General features: G+C 47.2%; 2 protein-coding genes across 3 annotated transcripts; one reads left to right on the top strand and one right to left on the bottom strand.

The window, feature by feature from the left end:
* The first annotated feature begins 999 nt into the window (after positions 1–999).
* LOC123426232 (RNA-binding protein CP33, chloroplastic) lies at positions 1,000–4,359 on the top strand. Its single transcript, XM_045110031.1, has 4 exons — positions 1,000–1,497; positions 1,626–1,727; positions 1,971–2,282; positions 3,884–4,359. The coding sequence occupies exons 1-4, from the start codon at positions 1,003–1,005 to the stop codon at positions 4,088–4,090; spliced, it is 1,116 nt and encodes a 371-aa protein (XP_044965966.1). The 5' UTR covers positions 1,000–1,002; the 3' UTR covers positions 4,091–4,359.
* A 195-nt stretch (positions 4,360–4,554) lies between these two features.
* On the bottom strand, positions 4,555–20,182 carry LOC123426233 (putative deoxyribonuclease TATDN1). Of its 2 annotated transcripts, none has more exons than XM_045110032.1 (12): positions 20,085–20,182; positions 19,901–19,921; positions 19,687–19,787; positions 19,505–19,562; positions 19,356–19,399; positions 19,171–19,251; positions 13,387–13,457; positions 13,205–13,315; positions 12,921–13,003; positions 12,454–12,670; positions 11,858–11,941; positions 4,555–4,774 (listed from the first exon to the last, which is right to left on the bottom strand). In XM_045110032.1, the coding sequence occupies exons 1-12, from the start codon at positions 20,110–20,112 to the stop codon at positions 4,693–4,695; spliced, it is 981 nt and encodes a 326-aa protein (XP_044965967.1). In that variant the 5' UTR covers positions 20,113–20,182; the 3' UTR covers positions 4,555–4,692. The 2 variants fall into 2 exon arrangements, with proteins under 2 accessions (XP_044965967.1, XP_044965968.1); XM_045110033.1 differs by having other exon boundaries at positions 12,957–13,003.
* Between the last annotated feature and the right edge of the window lie 1,757 nt (positions 20,183–21,939).

Raw genomic sequence — 21,939 nt, 5'->3', positions numbered from 1 at the left:
GTGTATCATATAAAAAGCATCCAGAAATTCTTCAGTAAATTCGGTATCATGGCCAACAGTTATTGGAAAAGGAACCTTATTTCCCCACAGGGGGATAAAAACTAACCTCATGCGCCTCAATCAGATCATAACTCATACTGAACAAAAAGCTACCACGAGCTGAAAAATCTAAATCTAATCCCCCAGTTGTTAGTTACCCAAAGACAAGGACTCTGCCTTGTGGACGATTGCCTCTTCCTTCTTCACCCCCTCGGCGGCCGTGGAGGAAGTAGCCTGCTCGACCACCACCTCCTTCTCATCGGCAGCGATGGCGGCAGACTCGACAGGAGCTTCTTCCATCTTGGTCTCATCAGTGTCCGGGGAGGGGTTCTTGTTTGTATCGGCGGTGGCAGCAGCGATGGCGGCTTCGGCTTGGTCGGAGACGGTCTGCTCAGCCTGGAGCACGGGGGCGTAGTAGTCGGCGTGGGCGTCCATGCACTTTTTGAGGTCGGCGGTGGCTTGGGAGCAGCGGTCGAGCATGTCGGAGCCCTCCTTCTCCGCCGCCTGCACGCACTCCTCCCACGACACGAACGCCTCCTTGCAACCTCCACCTTTCATGTACAGGCAGAACCCGCACTCCCCTTCTTCCTCCCCATCCGCCGGCTCTGTCTCGACCGCCGCGGCCGCCTCCTCTCGGCTGCCTCCGGCGCTAGACGACTCCTCAACGACGTCGGGATCGACTTCGGACGCTGCCGACGCCATTGCAAAATTTCTCGCACGAGATTTGGATTCGGTGAGGAAAGGAAGTGTTTGGGGTCTCGGGGCGGCGGCCTCTGCTTCTTGCGGAGGAAGAAGAAGAATTGGTGACGGTGACGGTGCCGCCGCCGCCGCCGCTTGGTGAGAAAGAATTGGTGTGTTCGGACACGGAGAGGGGGTCTTTAGTGGGCCGGAGTTTCTCAAGGCCCGGACTAGGTGAGCCCAGACGATAAGTATTGGCCTGTTTAAGCCCCTACCCGGCATAATATGGCTGCAGGAGTAGAGGATAAGGAAAGAGACCGAACACTGACACACCACAGCACCAAAGCTCCTCGCTCCTCCACGGCCATGGCCACCGCCGTCGTCGCCTTCCGCTCTTTCCTTCACCCCACCGCGACTGCCGCCGCCATCCCACTCCCTCCTTCTCACTTCAATCTCAACAACTTCCAGGGACACTGCATCGGGCTCCGCCTCTTCTCCTCCCACCGTAGCCACCCCATTCTCCTGCCCGCCTCCGCCTCCGCCGCTTCCGGCCAAGAGTTCTCTTCTGACGGAGAGTATTACTCTGAGGAGTACGTGGAGGAAGAGGGCGAGGAGGCAGAGCCCGAGGTCGAGGCAGTTCGCGGTTACTATCCTCCGAGAAACCGGCCGGCACTTGGACAAGAGCCCGGGCGAATCTACGTCGGCAACCTGCCCTACACCTTCACCGCCGCTGAGCTCACTGCAGCGTTCTCCGAGGCCGGCAGCGTCGACGATGTCCAGGTACTCATCAAAGATCAAACTCAAAGCACGCGAAATGCAATCCAAGTCTTATCTTCAATTTGTGCCTGTCTCTGTCTTCCGGGCGCGTATGAATTCCTGTCCACGGTTTGATGATTGCGCTCCTGCAGATAATCTATGACAAAATCACCGACCGGAGCCGCGGCTTCGCCTTTGTCACCATGGCCACCGCCGAGGAGGCTGCCAAGGCCGTCCAGATGTTCAACGGAGCCGTGAGTTCCGCACTAGTTGAACCAATTCTTCTCCACTCCACATGAAAGCATGTTCTTGTTCTTGGCCATGAATGCATGTGTCAATGCAGCTTCTTCTCCATTCCACATGAAAGCTTGAGCTTGTTCTTGTTCTTGTTTTTGGCCATGAATGCATGTGTCAATGCAGCTTCTTCTCCATTCCACATGAAAGCTTGAGCTTGTTCTTGTTCTTGTTCTTGGCCATGAATGCATGTGTCAATGCAGCTGCTGGGAGGGAGGACAGTCAGGGTGAATTTCCCGGAAGTGCCGCGAGGAGGAGAAAGGGCAGTGGCATCGGCAGCGGTTGCAAGGACTAGCTTGCGTGTTGTTGACGATGGGACATACAAGGTTTACGCCGGCAACCTGGGTTGGGGTGTGCGGGCTGACGCACTCAAGACGGCATTTGAAGGGCAGCCTGGCTTGGTTGGTGCCAGGGTAATCTTCGAGCGTGACACCGGTCGTTCGAGGGGGTTTGGCTTTGTCTCCTTCCACACCATACAAGATGCAAAGGCTGCCTTGCAGGCCATGGACGGAGTGGTATGTCTTTCTTGCAACCTTAGAACCAAAATACCCACCACATCCACCACTTCACTGGATTACCATGGTATAATAGCATAAGTAGAACAAAACAGCAAGTAATTGAAAACTGAATTATGAAATGTAGAAACAGGGTCACCAGTATGTTACTTTGTTATAGTTTGTAGTACTTCCTTCATCTCAAACTAAGTCACTCTACTTTATACTAACTTTAGTACAAACTTAATACAAAGTTGAATCACTTAATTTGGGACGGAGGGAGTATTTCATAGAGAAAAATTAGTCAATCTACACCTAATAATAATAATAAAGAGCCTATTGCTTCCGTCGAAAAACCCACCACGGCATTTTTATAAAAAAGCCTCTGTAATTTTTGTTATTCAACCCGCGCTCCATCATTTATCTACAACGTAAAAGGAAAAACGATCGCTGCAAAAATTATACTCGTACGCATCGTCTCCTCCCGTCGACCTTGAGCCACCCTGGCCTGTGCCCAGGCCGCCGCCACACCACTCGCCGCCGCGGCCGACCTCAACCGCCACGGCTGCCGATCTCAACCCACCCACCTCTGCGGCCGTACCTCTCCCCGCTCACTGCCCCCGTTGCGGCGCTCGAGCGCATCGCGTCGACCCTGGTCCACCCTCGCGTGTGCCCAGGCCGTTGCCACACCACTCGCCGCCGCCGCCTACCTCAACCACCACTGTTGTCGATCTCAACCCATCCGCCTCCGCGGCCGTACCTCTGCCTGCTTGCTGCCCCCGTTTCGGCGCTCGATCACAGCTTCTGGATCAAATCAACACGACAGCTACAGTGACTGGATGAAGAACGGCGGCGACGCGGCGGAGCGAAGTACTTGCAGGTGGAGGCGGGCCTCCATGGCTCACACGGGGAACTCCGAGGTTATGGCGCGGCAACAGTGACTCCTTATGGCATGATAGAGGCGCCTAACCCTTGCTCCCCTCATCGTATCCCCTCCTTGGCAGGAACTCATCATCTAGTGAGATCCCCTCCCCATGCCTCCAACCGTGTGCCAAGCACCGGCAAGAAATTTTGTTTTGTGGGAATTTGTTTGCTGATGAATGAATGTATTGAATGTAATATTGTATTGTTGTGAAGACAGAGAATGGAACACCACCTTCAGTTTGTCATCTGATCCCACATTCTCTACTCCATGAGTGAAATAAGATAACAGTCCATTGATCAATTCACGTAGCCTCTTTGTTTTGCTTTGCTCGTCCCGTTCAATTTCTCGTCATGGTGGAATTAACAATGGATGGGTTGATTTCTCAAAAAATATGATAGAACTGACTACATTAGTTAGTTAGCTTATTATTTTAATAAATCAAAATGATTATAACAAAATTAAAAGCGTGTGATATTTTTTTCTCCTATTGCAACGCACGGGCCCTTTTGCTAGTACTGATAGGTCAATAATCATGTTTGAACCAAATATAACTTATCTGTGTAGTATATGCATGGATAACCATACTTTATGCACAAATGGGTACCCTATGATCTCTCAAACATGTTCAATTTGACCACATCCACATGGATCCATCAGTGAAAAAAGTGGTCGGTTGACATGTCTCATGGCAATGCAGGAACTGGATGGGAGGCCACTCCGACTTAGTCTGGCAGCACAGAACCCTCCAGCTGGATCAACTCCTAGCACAGCGCAGTCACAGCAAGAAAAAACAGCCTCACGTGGATCTGAGGCTGAGCCACAGGTCGACAATAACACTAGTACTTCAGGACAATTTGGAGGCGAGATGGAAAAGAGCAACTTACAGGCAACTGCCAGCTATTAGTAAAAACTAATAGACAGGTAGAGATGATTCAGTTGTAAGCTTGGGGCACCGGTTCACAAAATTCTGCCGTTCGAATTCAAGATGTGCTGGTCTGAGCGAAAATTTTGACGCAAAAGTGGGTTCCAGCTACGCACATTAGATTATTATTAGACTCTTGTAATATATGTTGCAGAAATATCTGGATCCAAAGTGCTTCATGAAAACATGTTGAATTCAGTAGAGATGTTTTGTATATTGTACTGTATAATATAGAGTACTAGATTGACTAATGGGTTGTGCCTTTCCGTGAAATAAATTGGAATGATACCCAGGGTGTTGGCTACTCTCAGTTTTGCTTTTGGGCTCTTAGCTCCTTTATCTGTGGAATTGTTGCCACACAAAAGGCGGTTTGAATTATTACGGGTTATCCATTTTGACAGATATGTACAGTGGAAATAAATCCTATCTGTATTTCAATCTCTACGGACACAAACATACGATGCCATTTCAAACTGAAGCTTGTCAAATTACAAGAATTTTAGGACACCATAAATATTTCATAGACACCACGAAACCGAAGAGCAAGTAAAATGAAATATTTCAAAACAATTCGCTCTGCATTATCAGCTATTCTGTTCTGCAGTAACACCACCACTCTCAAGCTGTGCATCTGCAGAAACATCTATGTCATGAGGGAAGAAGAGCCTGCAAGATAGAAAGATCTCTTAATGATAGCGTATAAAAGCTGGAAATAACACCAGTAGCAAAGCTGTCTAACATTAGAAAACCTAGTTATATTAGAGTGTTTAGAGGGGGCGTATGATGTTTCCTACTCCCTCCATTTCTAAATATAAGTCTTTTTAGAGATCGCACTACGAACTACATACTGATGTATATAAACATATTTTAGAGTGTAGATTCATCCATTTTGTTTCGTATGTTAAACCATCATAGTTAGTTGACACGGAGGAGATAACTTGTGCCCGTCACGGATGGTTGTTAGCTATAGGAAATCTTGTAACCCTAGCTAGCTGTCATCTCTATCCTCTCATTAGATCATTTCTTGTATCTCAAGTTGTAATCCTCTCAATTACCTGTATGCGTATCAGGGATAAGCCCCTGCTATATAACACAAAGGCGCGGCTCCGAACAGAGCGCGACGCTTACCGCAAACTTCTACATGGTATACAGAGCCTAGTCTTTTCCATCACATCCATCTTTCAATCTCCGCCCAAAGAGCTTTGTCATGTCCTCCTCCAGCGCCTCCCAGGACGACCTTAGTGGTCAGATCATGGAGAGGCTCACCCGAAGCAACTGCTTGCTCTGGCGTGCCCAGATCACGCCCCAGCTCCGAGGTGCGGGGTTCTTCGGCTACGCCGATGGAACCGTGCTGGAACCCGTCCCGGTGGTCGCCACCAAGGACAAAGACGGGAAGGAAGAAATGTCGCCAAACCCTTTCCATCAAGTCTGGGTCCGGGAGGACCAACAGGTACTCGGATATCTGCTTAACAATCTGTCGAAAGAGATCCTAGTGCACGTAACCTCTATTGCCCATGCACATGATCTCTGGACTGGACTTGCAAACATGTTCTCATCGCAGTCCATAGCCCGCGTCAACAACGTGCGTATCGCCCTGACGAACGCATAGAAGGGGCAACAATCGACGGAAGCTTACTTCGCGCACATGCGTGCTCTTGCCGATGAGCTCGCCGCCGCACAAAAACCAATCAAGGATGGTGAGCTGGTGTCCTACATCCTCGCTATGCTGGACATGGAGTACCAGTCGCTCGTGTCTGCTCTTGACGCACGCACCACACCGATCTTTTTGCCATGATGAGCAATTTTGATCAGAGGGTGGCCCTCTTCCACGGCTCGGGCAATGGCGGCGGCTTCAAGTCCTCCGCCAACGCAGCTCATGGCCACGGCGGCGGCTCCTCAAAGTATCGTGACTTACCACGGCACAAGGGCAAAACAGCCCTAAACCTCGCGGCGGCGGCGGTAACACCGGGCGACCCTCCTCCAACAACAACAGGAGTCGCCGGAACGGCTCCAACAACAACTCACTGTTGGAAATATGCCCTAGAGGCAATAATAAAGTGGTTATTATTATACTTCCTCATTCATGATAATTGTGCATTATTCATGCTATAATTGTATTAACCGGAAACCGTAATACATGTGTGAATGTATAGATCACAATGTGTCCCTAGTGAGCCTCCAGTTGGCTAGCTCGTTGATCAATAGATGATCATGGACATTGGACGTCATTGATAACGGGATCACATCATTGGGGAATGATGTGATGGACAAGACCCAATCCTAAGCATAGCACTAGATCGTGTTGTTCGTCTGCTAAAGCTTTTCTAATGTCAAGTATCATTTTCTTAGACCATGAGATTGTGCAACTCCCGGATACCGTAGGAGTGCTTTGGGTGTATCAAACATCACAACGTAATTGGGTGATTATAAAGGTGCACTATACGTATCTCTGAAAGTGTTTGTTGGGTTATACGAATCGAGACTGGGATTTGTCACTCCGTGTGACGGAGAGGTATCTCTGGGCCCACTCGGTAATCCATCATCATAATGAGCTCAGTGTGACTAAGGAGTAGCCACGAGATGATGTGTTACGGAACAAGTAAAGAGACTTGCCCGTAACGAGATTGAACAAGGGAATTGCATACGGGATTGATTGAATCCCCGACATCGTGGTTCATCCGATGAGATCATCGAGGAACATGCGGGAACCAACATGGATATCCAGACCTCGCTGTTGGTTATTGACCGGAGAGGTGTCTCGGTCATGTCTGCATGCTTCCCGAACCCGTAGGGTCTACACACTTAAGGTTCGATGACGCTAGGGTTATAGGGAAATAGTGTACGTGGTTACCGAAGGTTGTTCGGAGTCCCGGATGAGATCCCGGACGTCACGAGGAGTTCCGGAATAGTCCGAAGGTAAAGATCCATATATAGAAAGTGAGGATTTGGTCACCGGAAGTGTTTCGGGCCACACCGGTAATGTACCGGGACCACCGGAAGGGTTCCGGGGGTCCACCGGCAAGGGCCACCAGCCCCAAGTTGCTACATGGGCTAAGAGTGAGTGGGAACCAGCCCATATGTGGGCTAGTGCGCCACCACAAGCAACCGAAGGCGCGGCAAGGGGAGGAGGGGGCAAACCCTAGGCGTGGGAGGCCACTTTGGGCCTCAAAGCCCAACCCTAGGGCGCCTCCACCACCTTGGCCGCCGCCCCAAGGGCCATCTAGGGCTGCCGCACCCTTAGGGTGGGAAACCCTAAGGGTGGGTACCCTCCTCCCTCTCCTCCTATATATCGTGGGGGGTTTGGGCAGATTTGAGACAAGAATTCTCTCTCTCTCGACGCAACCCTACCTCCACTCCTCCTTGTCCTCCGCGGTCCTTGGCGAAGCCCTGCCAGAGAACTGTGTAGCTCCACCGTCACCACGTCGTCGTGCTGCCAGAGCTCTCCCTCAACCTCTCCTCCCTCCTTGTTGGATCAAGGCGTTGGCGACGTCACCGGGCTGCATGTGTGTTGAACGCGGAGGCACCGACGTTCGGTGCATAGATCGCAATCCACCGCGATCTGAATCGCTGCGAGTACGACTCCATCAACCGCGTTCTAGCAACGCTTCTGCTTAGCGATCTTCAAAGGTATGAAGATGCTCTACTCCTTTGCGCGTTGTTGGTTTCTCCATAGATAGATCCTTGCATGACGTAGGAAATTTTTTGAAATTACTACGTTCCCCAACACTCACGTCCTGGTGCGGTTTGTTGCCAGATCTGCGGCTAGATGGGACACACTACCAAAGATTGTTGGTACAGGTTTGAGGAGGACGAGGACTCATCTCAAGATGAGAAAGTAGCTGGCAGAGCAGAAGCATCCTATGGAGTCGACACCAACTGGTACGTCGACAGTGGTGCTACCAACCACATCACCAGTGAGTTGGAAAAGGTAACGATGAGGAAGAAGTATCAAGGCCAAGAACAGATCCACGCCGCAAACGGGGCAGGTATGAGGATTCAGCATGTTGGTCATTCAGTTATAAAAAAACCTCATCGAAAATTCCATCTTAGAAAAAATCTGCATGTACCTAGTGCATCTATAAATCTCCTATCCGTTCATCGCATTGCCATTGACAACAATGTTTACCTTGAGTTTCACCCATTTTTCTTTTTCATCAAGGATCAGGTCACGAAGAAAACTCTCTATCGAGGTAGATGCGTTCGAGGGCTTTACCCATTGATTCCCAAGCTTGGGAGATCCAATAAAAGAGCTTATGGTGTCACCAAACTATCTTCATCTAGGTGGCACGATCGATTAGGACATGCATCTTTTCATTTAGTAGAACGAGTGCTTAGGAAAAATAAGCTACTGAATGTTGGTGAGCGTAATCTTGAAACAGCTTGTGATTCTTGTCAAAGGGCTAAAAGTCATCAATTGCCCTATCCCATATCTACTAGTGTGCCTACAAAACCATTGCAGCTCATTTTTTCTGATGTTTGGGGTCCTTCCCCTAGTTCTGTTGGTAGACATACTTATTATGTGAGCTTCATTGATGACTATAGCAAATACTCTTGGATCTATCTCCTCGAGAAAAGATCCGACATTTTTCAAGTCTTTCACAATTTTCAAGCACTCGTTGAACGCAAATTTGATAATAAGATCATTGTTGTCCAATCCGATTGGGGAGGGGAGTATGAAAAAATTAAATACCTTCTTCCAAACACTTGGCATATCACATCACGTGTCATGCCCTCACTCTCATCAACAAAATGGGTCTGCTGAACGCAAACACAGACACATTGTTGAAGTTGGTCTTTCCCTCTTAGCCGGTGCCTCCATGCCCCTCAAATTCTGGGATGAAGCTTTTCTTACTACTGTTCATATCAATAACATGCTTCCTAGTCATGTGATCAATAATGAAACTCCCATAGAAAGACTTCTCCACACCAAGCCTGATTACACGTAACTTCGTGTTTTTGGATGTGCATGTTGGCCCAATCTTCGACCATACAACAATTGCAAGCTCATGTTCCGTTCTAAGCAGTGTGTCTTTCTTGGCTATAGCTCTCTTCACAAAGGTGTAAAATGCCTTGATGTCTCCATCGGTCCGATGTTGTTTTTGATGAAACAAAATCCCCTTTTGCTGATCTACACCCAAACACCGGTGCCTTGCTTCGCCAAGAAATACTCCTTTTGCCATCTCATCTTACCAATTTTGAGCAAGGGGATAATAATTCTGATGATCAACTGCTGACTAACCCTCATACTGATGTCTTGCGTTAGTTAAGTGATGATGCAGGACAAAACAGCCAAGAAAACGGTGCACCCAGCGGCCAAAACTATGCAGAAAACTCGTTCACCGAACGGCATTTTATGTGTCCACACCCGGGGGACATATCTACCTCGGGGTCGTCGTCGCTGGCTCCTGACAGGCGATCTGCCTCGGGATTTGCAGCGCCACCTGAGTCTGGCTCTGCGCCAGACACACCTTCGTCCGGCACGTGGCTGGATGTGACTCGGTCTTCCGCCAAGCCTGGTCTGCGTGCGCCGCTCGCGTCAGCCGACCAGCACGGACTCGGAGGTCCTGCAGCGCCCTGGACTCGGCGCAGATCCTGGCAGGCCCGGTGCGTGATCCGACGCGGATCCTGGCGTGCGTCATGATGAGGCCAGGGAGTCCGGATATTCAGCGCCTCGGGAGCCCGTGGGACTCTCTCCCTTTGCCCGTCGCGTCACCTAAAACCCATCTGCACCAGGCGGGTCGGCAGACTCGGCTGCTGATGCTGCGGGAGGATCTTCTACACCATCACCTCCTGCAACCTCGTCTGTGACAGCACCGCGCACACATCTCCAACAAGGTGTAATTCAACGCACTAATTATAAAACTAAATTCGGTTTGGCATGTTCAACAGGTGAACCCAACACCCTTCACGAAGCACTCAATGATGTACGGTGGAAGAAAGCCATGGAAGAAGAATACATGGCACTCCAGCGGAACAAGACATGGCATCTAGTTCCCCCCGTCAAGGTAAAAATCTCATTGACTGCAAGTGGGTGTTCAGGATCAAAAGAAAATCTGATGGCACTATTGATCGTTATAAGGCAAGACTCGTTATAAAAGGTTTTAAACAACGTTATGGCATAGACTATGAGGACACTTTAGTCATGTTGTTAAAGCTGCTACAATTCGCCTTGTTCTGTCCATAGTTGTTTCCGGGGATGGAGTCTCAGGCAACTGAATGTGCAGAATGCGTTCCTTTATGGTGTTCTGTAAGAGGAGGTCTAAATGAAACAGCCACCCGGTTTTGAAATTAAGAATGCCCCTAATTATGTATGCAGGCTTGATAAAGCTTTGTATGGACTGAAACAAGCTCCCAGGGCATGGTACTCAAGATTAAGTCAAAAGCTTCAATCACTTGGCTTTGTTCCTTCAAAGTCTGACACCTCATTGTTTATTTACAATAAGTCAAACACCTCAATTTTTGTGCTTATTTATGTTGATGATATCATTGTCACTAGCTCATCCAATGAAGCAGTAACAAGACTCCTAAAAGATCTAAGTGCTGAATTTGCTCTCAAAGATCTAGGAGACTTGCACTTCTTTCTGGGTATTGAGGTAAAGAAACATGAGGATGGTTTTCATCTCTCTCGAGAAAATATGCAACAGATCTTGTAAGAAGAGTTGGGTTACAGGGATGCAAATCATTACCAACCCCTTTGTCCAGTACAGAAAAGTTATTTCTAGCAGAAGGAGAGCTTTTGAATCAAGATAGCACCAGATACAGAAGCCTGGTAGGTGCACTTCAGTACTTGACACTTACAAGACCTGATATTTCCTTTGATGTTAACAAAGTGTGCCAGTTTCTTCATGCACCCATAACTGTCCATTGGACGGCTGCCAAACGCATAGTCAGATATGTGAAAGATACTATGAATGTTGACCTTACTTTCAGTAAGTCATCATCTATACTTGTGAGTGCTTTTTTCTGGCTCGGATTGGGCAGGATGCCTTGATGATAGACGGCCCACTGGTGGATTTGCGATCTTCTTTGGACCTAATCTCATATCTTGGTGTGCAAGGAAACAAGCCACTGTGTCCAGGTCAAGTACAGAAGCAGAATACAAGGCCTTGGCAAATGCAACTGCAAAAATTATATGGGTACAATCCATGTTGGGAAAACTTGGGGTAAAATGCACCCAAACTCCTTGTTTATTGTGTGACAATCTTGGAGCTACATATCTGTCTGCAAATCCTATCTTTCATGCACGAACTAAACATATCGAGATTGATTTTTATTTTGTTAGAGAAAGAGTAGCAAACAGACAACTGGAAATCCGCTTTATTCACTCCAAAGATCAGGTTGCAGATGGCTTCACCAAGGCATTGCCCACCAAAGGCTTTGAAGAGTTCAAACGTAATCTCAACTTAAGAAAGTAGTGATTAAGGGAGGATGTTAAACCATCATAGTTAGTTGACAGAAGGAGATAATTTGGGCCGGTCAAGGATGGTTGTTAGCTATAGGAAATCTTGTAACCGTAGCTAGCTGTCATCTCTATCCTCTCATTAGATCCTTTCTTGTATCTCAAGTTGTAATCCTCTCAACTACCTGTATGCGTATCAGGGATAAGCCCCTGCTATATAACACGAAGGCGCGGCTCCCAACAGAGCACGATGCTTACCGCAAACTTCTACACCGTATGTAGTCCATAGTGCAATCTCTAAAAAGACTTATATTTAGGAACGGAGGGAGTAGTAGTTAGTGACGGCTCACCTGCATGTGTTGTGGTAAAGAGTTTTACTTAAGCCCTCTATATCGGCAATACCTTTGCATCCAGCCACTACCTCAAGGACTTGCCTGTAATGGAGAAATCTCTATTTTTGTCAAAAATTTCTGGAGGTAAGAGTCACGTGCAAATATTTAGCACAGCAAAAGAAAAAGAGAAGTCAATTTCCAGTCCACCAACGGTTGATGACAGATCATGGTAATGAGATGTCGTAAAATGCTTCAAACATCCTAGTAAAAGAGCAGAACAACAAAGAATAGTTTCGTTCTACATGAAGGCACAAGGCTAAACAAACAATTTGCTGCATGGCAGAAAACTGAATTTCAAGTGGTCAGAACTTCAGTGCTAAAGACATCATTTCAAGCACACGTAATATCTAATTTACTAGTTTATTGTTTCGAACAGAAATAGGATAAGGATTGGTGTACTTCAGAAAACTAATGCTGTATTTGGTGAAGCAAAAGCAAATAAGAATTCCAGGTGCAAGTAAACTTGTCATACGAAGTTGAAGCTTGGACATCAGTCCAAACATTTGCTTTATCAAGAATTTTGTTGCAGATTATGCACAATTGCTTCCACATACCTTACTAAACAAGGCTCATTGCGACCCTTAACTGTTATACCAGGTTCGTACTTCTCTTTCTTCTTGGATGGCCAGATCGACTTTACAAACTGGATTCCAGCATGAGTATTTTTAATGTCACAATAAGGAGAATCTGTCTCTATCATCATCCTCTCTGCAGGAATGCCTCGTACAATCTCTAGATTTTCAATAGTCTTCAAAGAGCAGCCGTTAATACCTGAAGTGGTCCATGAAGAATTATGATTTACAAACTACAAGACATCAGAGTTATTGCAATAAAAGAAAAAATATCATATGCTAATTTAATTTCAAGTGACATTGCCCAGATAGAGGTTTTCCATCATAAAAGCCATTAAGCCAATCTAAATAGCTTTTGCCACTAATGAAAGAATGTTTGTGGTTCTGAAGTTCTACAGTTATTATGTTGCGTCACATGCAGTTTTGTGAGACCAAGGGAGGGAGATGACCTATAAACATATTCTCGATAGAAAGAAGCTTCTCACGTTCTTCTGCAGTACCAGTGAAGGAATGTGTAACCCCACCTGGGAACCTACGAAACAGAAACGTAGTTCACAGAAATAAATATAGGAAATAACCATGTAATGATTGAATTCACGAAGGGATACAATTAAACATAATAATCCATCGACTGTTTTCTTCTGATCTCAGAACAGAAGGGTACGCAACAGTGTTTTTTTTACCATGATCATCAACTGTGTTTTGTCATTTTGGTCTAAAGAATAAACATTACCTGTACAGATTTTGCGATAACATTTCAGAGAAGTCTTCACCAGCAGCACGCATGTGAAGAAACATTGGTAGTTTTACTGCTTCAGCCAATTCGAATTGTTTCTCAAAGTACCTAAAATGAAAAATCATTCAGAAAATGCCGAGTAATTGTCGGTTTGTTTTTGCGATTGTGCAGGACCGTACTTCTTCTGTATATCTGAAGGACAGAACTGAAGTCTGTCATAATCCAAACCACATTCGCCAACTGCCACAACCTGCAGAAGCTGAATCCACTTAGAGGTTGCAAGTATAGTGTCCAAAGAGCAGAAAAGGGCATGGTATATCTGTTAGGAATATGCAACTTGTATTCCCTTGAGGCCATAGGCCAGTATATATACATGTACAGGTGATGGACTATATGCAGGAAACCCCTTATATATCGGGATAAATACAAAAGGGTACATGACTTATATTATAACTCTAACACCCCCCCTCAAACTCATGGTGGATGAACAACACTGAGTTTGGAGAGATAAAAGTCATGTTGTGCTCTAGTCTGGGCCTTCGTCAGGAAATCCGTCAACTGTAACTCGGAAGGCACACACTGAAGAGCAATGACCTAATCCTGCACACCAACGCGCACATAGAAAGCATCAACACCAATATGCTTGGTGAGCTCATGCTTCACAGGATCGCGCGCAATGCTAATAGCACCTGTACTGTCAGATAAGAGCAGAGTCGGTGTAGTGACAGAAACACCAAAATCCTGAAGTAACCACCGTAACCAAGTCACCTCTGCCGTCAAAAGGGCCATCGGTCGCAACTCAGCCTCTGCACTCGAACGGGAAACTGCAATCTGTTTCTTCGTCTTCCAGGCAATGAGAGAACCACCAAGAAAAACACAGTAAGCAGAAAGTGAACGGCGATCTGAAGGATCACTAGCCCACGTAGCATCCGAATAGGCCTAAAGCTGTAAAGAACTGGAGCGAGGAAAGAATAGGCGGTGAGAGATCGTGCCCCGAAGATATCGGAGAATACGAAGGAGATGACTATAGTGAACCGATGTGGGAGCAGAGACGAACTGACTCAGAATATGAACCGGATAAGAGATATCCGGACGAGTGACAGCTAGATAGACAAGACTGCCAACAAGATGACGATAACGCGTCGGGTTAGGCAAGGGATCACCATCAGTAGCACGGAGGTGAACATTGAGCTTCATAGGAGTCTCAACAATGCGCTCGTCAGTAAGAGCAGCACGAGCAAGAAGATACTGGATATACTTTTCCTGGGATATAAAAAAGTCGTCAGAGGTAGAAGAGACTTCAATCCCAAGAAAGTAGCGAAGAGGTCCAAGATCAGACATAAGAAACTGCTCACTAAGACGGGCCTTTACAAAGGCAATATACTTGGGGTCATCCCCAGTGATGACCATGTCATCAACATAGAGAAGAAGAAGAGTCCGACCACGAGGAGAAAGGTGAATAAACAATGCTGGATCATGAGCACTCGCTGAAAAACCAGCGGCAGTCACCACAGAGGCAAAACGCTCAAACCAAGCACGAGGGGCTTGCTTAAGGCCATAGAGAGAGCGACGAAGACGACATACCATGCCATCAGGAACAGAATACCCAGGTGGTGGCTGCATGTACACCTCCTCACACAGCTCACCATTAAGAAAGGCATTCTTAACATCAAGCTGAGATATAGACCAATGGCGTGCAGAGGCCACGGCAAGAAGTGTACGAACAGTGGTCATATGGGCCACAGGAGCAAAAGTCTCGTCATAATCACGACCATGCTCCTGCTGAAAACCACGAGCCACAAGACGAGCTTTATGACGGTCAAGAGAACCATTGGAGCGAGTCTTAACCTTGTAAATCCACTTACAAGTGATAGGACGGACTCCGGGAGGAAGGGAAACAAGATCCCACGTACCAGTGCGTTCAAGAGCAGCAATCTCCTCTGCCATCGCAAACTGCCATTCAGGATGAACAACAGCCTCACGATAGGAAGTCGGCTCAAGAACAGCAGCATCAACGGTGGGAAATCCAAGGCGATCAACAGGCGAACGAGGGCGAGAACGCAAGGCATAGGGAAGCTGAGATGAGGATGACGACACCTCTGCAGAGGCATCCACATGATGTGAACGACGAGTGTAACACTGAGGAAAAGATGGAACAATGCAAGGGGGGATCGCCAAGGTAGAATCGGGGGGTGAAGACGTAGAAGTCACCGGAGATGAAGGTGCAGAATCCGGTGACATGCCAGGAGAAGAAACCGTGGGAGATGGTGGTAGCAAATCGACAAGAGGTGGAGAAGCAGAGGGAGCGGAACGAATAGGCAAAGGCGCGACGGGGGTGGGAGGTGTATCAGGAAAAATGAGGAAAGAGATATCCTCCACTGAAAAGGTCGAGGAAGATGGGCGTGGGTAGAAGGGACGAGACTCATCAAAAGTCACATTACGCATCCGACGACTGATAGGATCCCAACAACGATAGCCCTTATGCTCATCACTGTAGCCTAAGAAGACACACTCAACAGAGTAAGCGGTCAGTTTGGTGCGTTCGCGAGGGGCAAGAAGAACATAGCAAACACAACCAAACAGGCGAAGCATCGAATAATCGGGAGAACGATCAAAAAGACGCTCAAAAGGAACACCACCCTGTAGAGCAGTAGAGGTTGTAGATTGATGAGATAGGTGGAGGTGGAGACAGCCTCAGCCCAGAAATGAGGCGGGAGAGAGGCAGCAATCATCATCGCACGAGCCGTCTCAAGAAGGTGACGATGCTTGCGCTCAGCTATACCATTCTGAGCATGAGCACCAGGACAAGAGAACTGAGCAAGTGTACCCTGCTCAGCGAGAAATCCACGCAACATCTTGGAGATATACTCTCCAGCAGAGTCAGCACGGAACACACGAATAGGCGTAGAGAACTGAGTGTGAACCATGGCAGCAAAACGCTTATAGATAGATAATACCTCACTACGAGAAGACATAAAATAGATCCACGTGTATCGAGAGAAATCATCTATAAAGATAATATAGTAGCGATGGCCTCCCTTCAAGGAAAAGGGAGCTGGACCCCAAACATCCGAGTGGACAAGGTCAAAAGGACGCTGAGACACAGTCTCGCTATGAGGATAAGGTAACTGAACCTGTTTACCAAGCCGGCAGCCCTGACAGTCTAAAGACACACCACCCAAGACGGATCCAAAAAGACCACGTCGAAATAAGGATGAAAGACGGGAGCCACATAAATGACCCAGACGATGATGCCACTCTTGAAAAGAGCTGGTAGACAAGGCAACAGAGGAGGAGAAACTGGTTGCGGTGGCAGCGGATGGAAGGTGAAGCCAGTCAAGCTCCCAGAGACCCTGAGAGTCATGGCGCCGGGGGCCAGCACCAAGAAGAGCACCAGTGTGACGGTCCAGAACTGAACATGAGTCAAAGTCAAGGATGACCCGATAATCAGAGTCAACAATCTGGCCACCAGAAAGGAGCTGCATGGTAAGCCGAGGAACATGAGCAACATCGGGAACATGAAAAGATGAAGTGCTAAGAGTGCCTCGGCCGGTAACCGGGAGAGAAGTACCATCAGCAGTAAGAACATGAACAGGAGAATCAAGAGGTCGAGTAGATGACAGAGTGGATGAATCAGGAGTCATATGAAAAGATGCTCCAGTATCAAGAACCCACGGAGATGTACCTGCGTGTGTAGAAGGTGGTCTCACAATGCCAGAAGAGTCCGTAGCAGAACCAACAAGAACCAACAAAACCTGTTATTGAAGAAACAACAGATGGAGCTAGCAGACATTGAAATCGTCCAATCTCCTGCTCAGTCAGGGGCGCAACTGAAGATGCCGATGTACACACACCCGATAACGGAGAGTCGAAGGCAAGCAGCAGGGCGCGAAGTCGCGCAATCTCGTCCTCGGTGAAGTACACAGCTGAAGTAGGCGGTGTAATGGCACGAGGAGAGAAGCGACCACCACCACCTGTGGAAGCCGCTAAATATGGCGGTGTAGCATGTCCAGTATCGTCTGCAAAGATCAGTGGAGAAGACGAGGCCGTGTGCAGACAAGCACCAAGCGCCAAGGAAAGACGCGTGGATGAAGAGCGGTCCATGGAGTCATAGGCACCAGGACAACCAGTGAAAGTCGCGAGAGGTGTCGAAGAAGAGCGACATGCACCGATGAAAGTCGCGAGAGGAGTCGGTGTAGAGCGACAATCACCATATGTAGAGCTTGCTGGAGCAGCAGAAGAACTACCAACACAGCCGTCAGTCACGGGAAACAAGGGACTGCAACGTTGCGTGCTAGTGTAGACCTTTTTTTTTAATTTTTTTGGTCAACCAATCCGATCTGGAAGGACAGTGTCAAGACGAGGAGGAGCCTAACGCAGCCGGCGGGAGCAGATCCGAGGTGGAGAAGCGGAAGCTGCGGGAGAAGGAGCAGGTCCGATCTGGTCGGCAGTAGGTGCTGCAGATCGAGTCGGCAACAGGAGCCTTGATCTGGTCGGCAGTAGGTGCTGCAGATCGAGTCGGTAACAGGAGCCTCGCTCTGGTCAACAGCAGGCAACAGGAGCCTCGATCTGGCAACAGGAGCCTCGATCTGGTCGGCAGTAGGTGATGCAGACCTGAAACAACAGCCTCACGATCTGGAACCAGCCTCACGATCTGAAACAACAGCCTCACGATCTGGAACCCGCCTGCGATCTGGAACCTGCCTCGAGCGAAGGACTGGAGGACTGAAGCGACGACCAGGAAGGAGAGGAACCGATCCTGCGGGATGGATGAGCAGGCGGCAACCGAGCATCGGCCACGGAGGAGCGTGGCGGCGCGGAGCGGGTCAATGGCACGAGTTGCGACGTGCAAAAATTAACCTAGCTCTAATACCATGTTAGGAATATGCAACTTGTATTCCCATGAGGCCATAGGCCAGTATATATACATGTACAGGTGATGGACTATATGCAGGAAACCCCTTATATATCGGGATAAATACAAAAGGGTACATGACTTATATTATAACTCTAACAATATCTACTGAATTTCTCTTTCTTTTGCAAAGAATAACTACTGAATTTCTCATTGCACAAAGGATCATATCTTCATGGAATTAATTTGATTACCTTTGCAACGGAAGATTATCAGATTGTGAGCTTGTTAACCATATTGGTATATCATCATATAACGGATGCCACAGAAGGACATCAGCACATATAAGGATACTTAATGATATTCAATATTTTAGTAAGCAATGAATGAGTTGGGATCCTTCCTAATTGACAAGATTCTCAGGATCCTATTGTTTGTAAGCAAAGATAAGGGTATCCAAAGGTTACGAGTGTTAGAAACTTATTATAGGGTTTAGGCCTACCCTCTGTTCCTCTGCCTTATCGGTGGTGCCGCTCAAAATGCAATTTGAGGCTAGAGGGTGGGACCTACTTATAGTGCTAATTCCAGAGTCCTAGTCTGTATGCAGATAAACTTCCAAGTTTAAACAAAATTGTTTCCAAATACAGTTCAGATGCAATTAACGATCACAATATAATCCACCTTTAATTGAAAACTACATGTATTTGTTATGTCCCAGGACACGCACATGTGAGTTGTCCGCCATAATTAATCTAAATGATTAATCATGTAGGTCATAGTCAATCTAACCATCGATCTAGTTCCTTCCAACTATCAGTGTACCCGGGTTGGCTTTCCAATATACATTGTATATCGTGTTCCCAGTGATAATCGACCAGCTTCCTTAAGCATATAATACTAAAGTACGTTCCAACAAGTAATAATTCCATGCTGAACATGTAAAGTAATTCCGTGTATAATTCCTAAAATGAGGTATTCCGGATATTAACAATTCCAAGTAATTTGAATATAGTTGTCGGACACATAATTCCAACAACGAGAAAGTCCATCACTAGAGCATATGCCTATCCTTTTGCTGTGCAGTTGAAGCACTCTGTAAATTGCACACCTTGCCCTTCTCGATGCCCTCCTTTGCCAAAGCCAAGAGCGCCTGAAAATGCCCTTCTGGGTCTCCACTCTCCTCAAACTCCTAAACCATCAAAAAAGTAGTAAACGTAGACAACCAAAGCACAAATGCACATGTCCATCTCAAAATCAGTCACGACCAAAGCAAGAAATATATTCCAATATTACCCCGCATCTCGTCGGGTGGACTCCCACGGTGCAAAACAGCCTCCCTGCATTTCGTACACACGCACAAAAAAAAATCCTCAGGCGCATTCCATCAAACACTGTGCCTGCACCAGTCAGCCAATATACACCACCATAGCAGCCGGGCATACCATCGGTCTCGGCGATCTCAAGCGCTTCCCTAGACTCCTTCAGAGACCCTCCGGTGACCTGATGTGGGACCAAATGATGAGTCGTGCTGATAGCATGCGAAATTCAGACAAATCAACCGGAGCAGAAGAAACAGGAGGCACACAACAGAGCAGAGCAGAGCAGAGCAGACAGGTGGTTATACAATGATGCGGTGGACGCCGGCAGCCCAGGCTCGCGCGAGGACGCCGGGGAGGTCGGCAGAGTGGCACTGCTTGCCGTGGTAGATGCCCTTAAACATGCCATCTTCGCAGCAGCAGCAGCAGCAGCAGCATGACACAAAAGGTGAATCAGTAACTCATCAAGAACAAAGATGTTGTCAGCTCTAAAGTTTTACGAGTGGAGGGAGCAGGTACTACCGGTGAAGTTCACTGCAATGTCTGGTGGCCGAGCCGGAGACGGGGTAGAAGATCAGAGGAGGGGGTGAGCAGTCAGTTTGGGTAAGAGCAGCAGACCTCTGAATCAGAGAAAAGATGTACGGGAGAGCAAAGAGAGATTTTAGTGTTTTTTTAAGGGTAAAGGTGGGAGGAGCAGAGCACTTGCCGATGAGCTTGACGGTGTTGGACGCCATGGCCGCCGGTCGCGAAGAGGAAGAGGTCAGGCGGTGTCGGCGATGGAGCAATAAGTCTCTCTTTATGGATAGAGCAATAACAACATGTCTACCAAACCCAGTATAAAACCAATCCGCAAAAAGTATTTGCGAAAAAATGATTTTACGGCTCGGCGCGGACCTAGACAGAGTTAGATCCCGCAAAACAGACACTAAAAAAGATATTTCAGCAGATTTTTTTTTACGGGTCAGCAATGCGGGGTCTGTTCGGGCGCCGCCGCGTCGACCCGCAAACCAAAAAATCTTCCAATAAGCGAATTAGAAAGCGATTCCGAGAAATGAGTTCGAATTTAAACAATAAAACATACTCCCACTATCCATATATAGAGGATCTAATGCATTTTTCGAGGCTAATTTTGACCATATGTTAGAGTAATAATATATGACATGCAAGTTACACAAAGTATATCTTTAAATTCGTACGCGAAAGGAGCTTTCAACGATATAATTTTCACATTATACATCTCATATACTATTAAACTTATCAATAGTCAAAGGCAATCTTGAAAAATGCATTAGGCCCTATATATATGGATGGAGGGAGTAGTTCATGCGCAAAATGAAAGCATGGTTTAAAAGTCAAACGCAAAAGGACTTCATGCATCATGGTCGCTCTTCACTCCGCATCATCGAGGTCATCGTCGCCCGTGAATCCATCGACTCCCCCAAATCCATCGTCGGCACTTGTTCCAACTCCGGCACCGAAATCATCGGCGATATTGGTTCTAATTCCCGATGAGAAAACATCGCCGCCATTGTAACACGCAAGCATCCTTCTCTTCAAGAATTATCTCCTTGTCATATCATGCCATTCTTTGTTGATGCCGTCCATGTCATTGCGGTTCAAAGTCATGATCCTATTCTCTTCGGCAAGAAGGTTGGTCATGGTTTTGTTCTCAGCGGCACATGATCTACTCTCCTCAACGTCCTTAACCAATTTCCACCTCTCTTGCTTCTCTCGTGCCTTCTTCTCGGCCATCTCTATCTTTGCCTCCAAAGACTTCGCTAGCAGCACCTCATTTGATTGCACCATGGCATCTATCTTGTCCCGCAAGCTCGATGCTTCGTGTTCCCTTGTGATCTTCTCATATGCCTTCTTGCCACCATTGGGCTTGTTCAAGTTTCTTGGGCCATCATCATTTTCATCTTCACCCATGTTCGTAAGTGAACCTCTCTTCGGTGGGGATTCTGTGTCAATCAACTTCCACTTATCACAATCTTTGAGCATTTCCCAACGATGCTCTAGTTTTAAAAAATTATCTTCGGAAGCTTCCATGACTTTGTACCGGTGTAGGGCAATTTTTTCCTACACAATAAAAACAAAGTCAAATGATGGAACCATTTCACATGATGCAAATGGTGTGCAGAGCTTGGGACGTGAATATGAACTCACATAATCGGATTCCACGGTTCCACTTGGAGGAGCATTGCGAACATGTTCCAAGCAAGCTACCCAACGACTACAAATCGGTTTGATCACGTCCCAACGACCTTGGAGTGACCGAAAGGTCCGTGTTGTCCTATTGGGATACTTGGCCATGAGTTGGAAGTATTGATCTTCAATTCTTTGCCAATAGTCTTGATGGTTTGGGACACACCCGTGCAAGCATCCATAGACACCGAACTCCAAGCCTTGATCAAGATTTGATGTTCCAAGATCGTGTAGTTCTTCGATCTCACGCTTTTTTTGCTTGCGATTGCTGATACGTCCCCTCATCTACCTTCTCCACTTAGTCTTCACCACCGTGTTCATCCACGCCACCCTCCAATTCATTGTATTCAAAACCA

The sequence above is a fragment of the Hordeum vulgare genome, chromosome 2H (genome assembly GCF_904849725.1).
Source record: "Hordeum vulgare subsp. vulgare chromosome 2H, MorexV3_pseudomolecules_assembly, whole genome shotgun sequence".
Taxonomy (NCBI): Eukaryota; Viridiplantae; Streptophyta; class Magnoliopsida; order Poales; family Poaceae; genus Hordeum; species Hordeum vulgare.
This window is presented reverse-complemented; position numbering and strand designations above follow the sequence as displayed.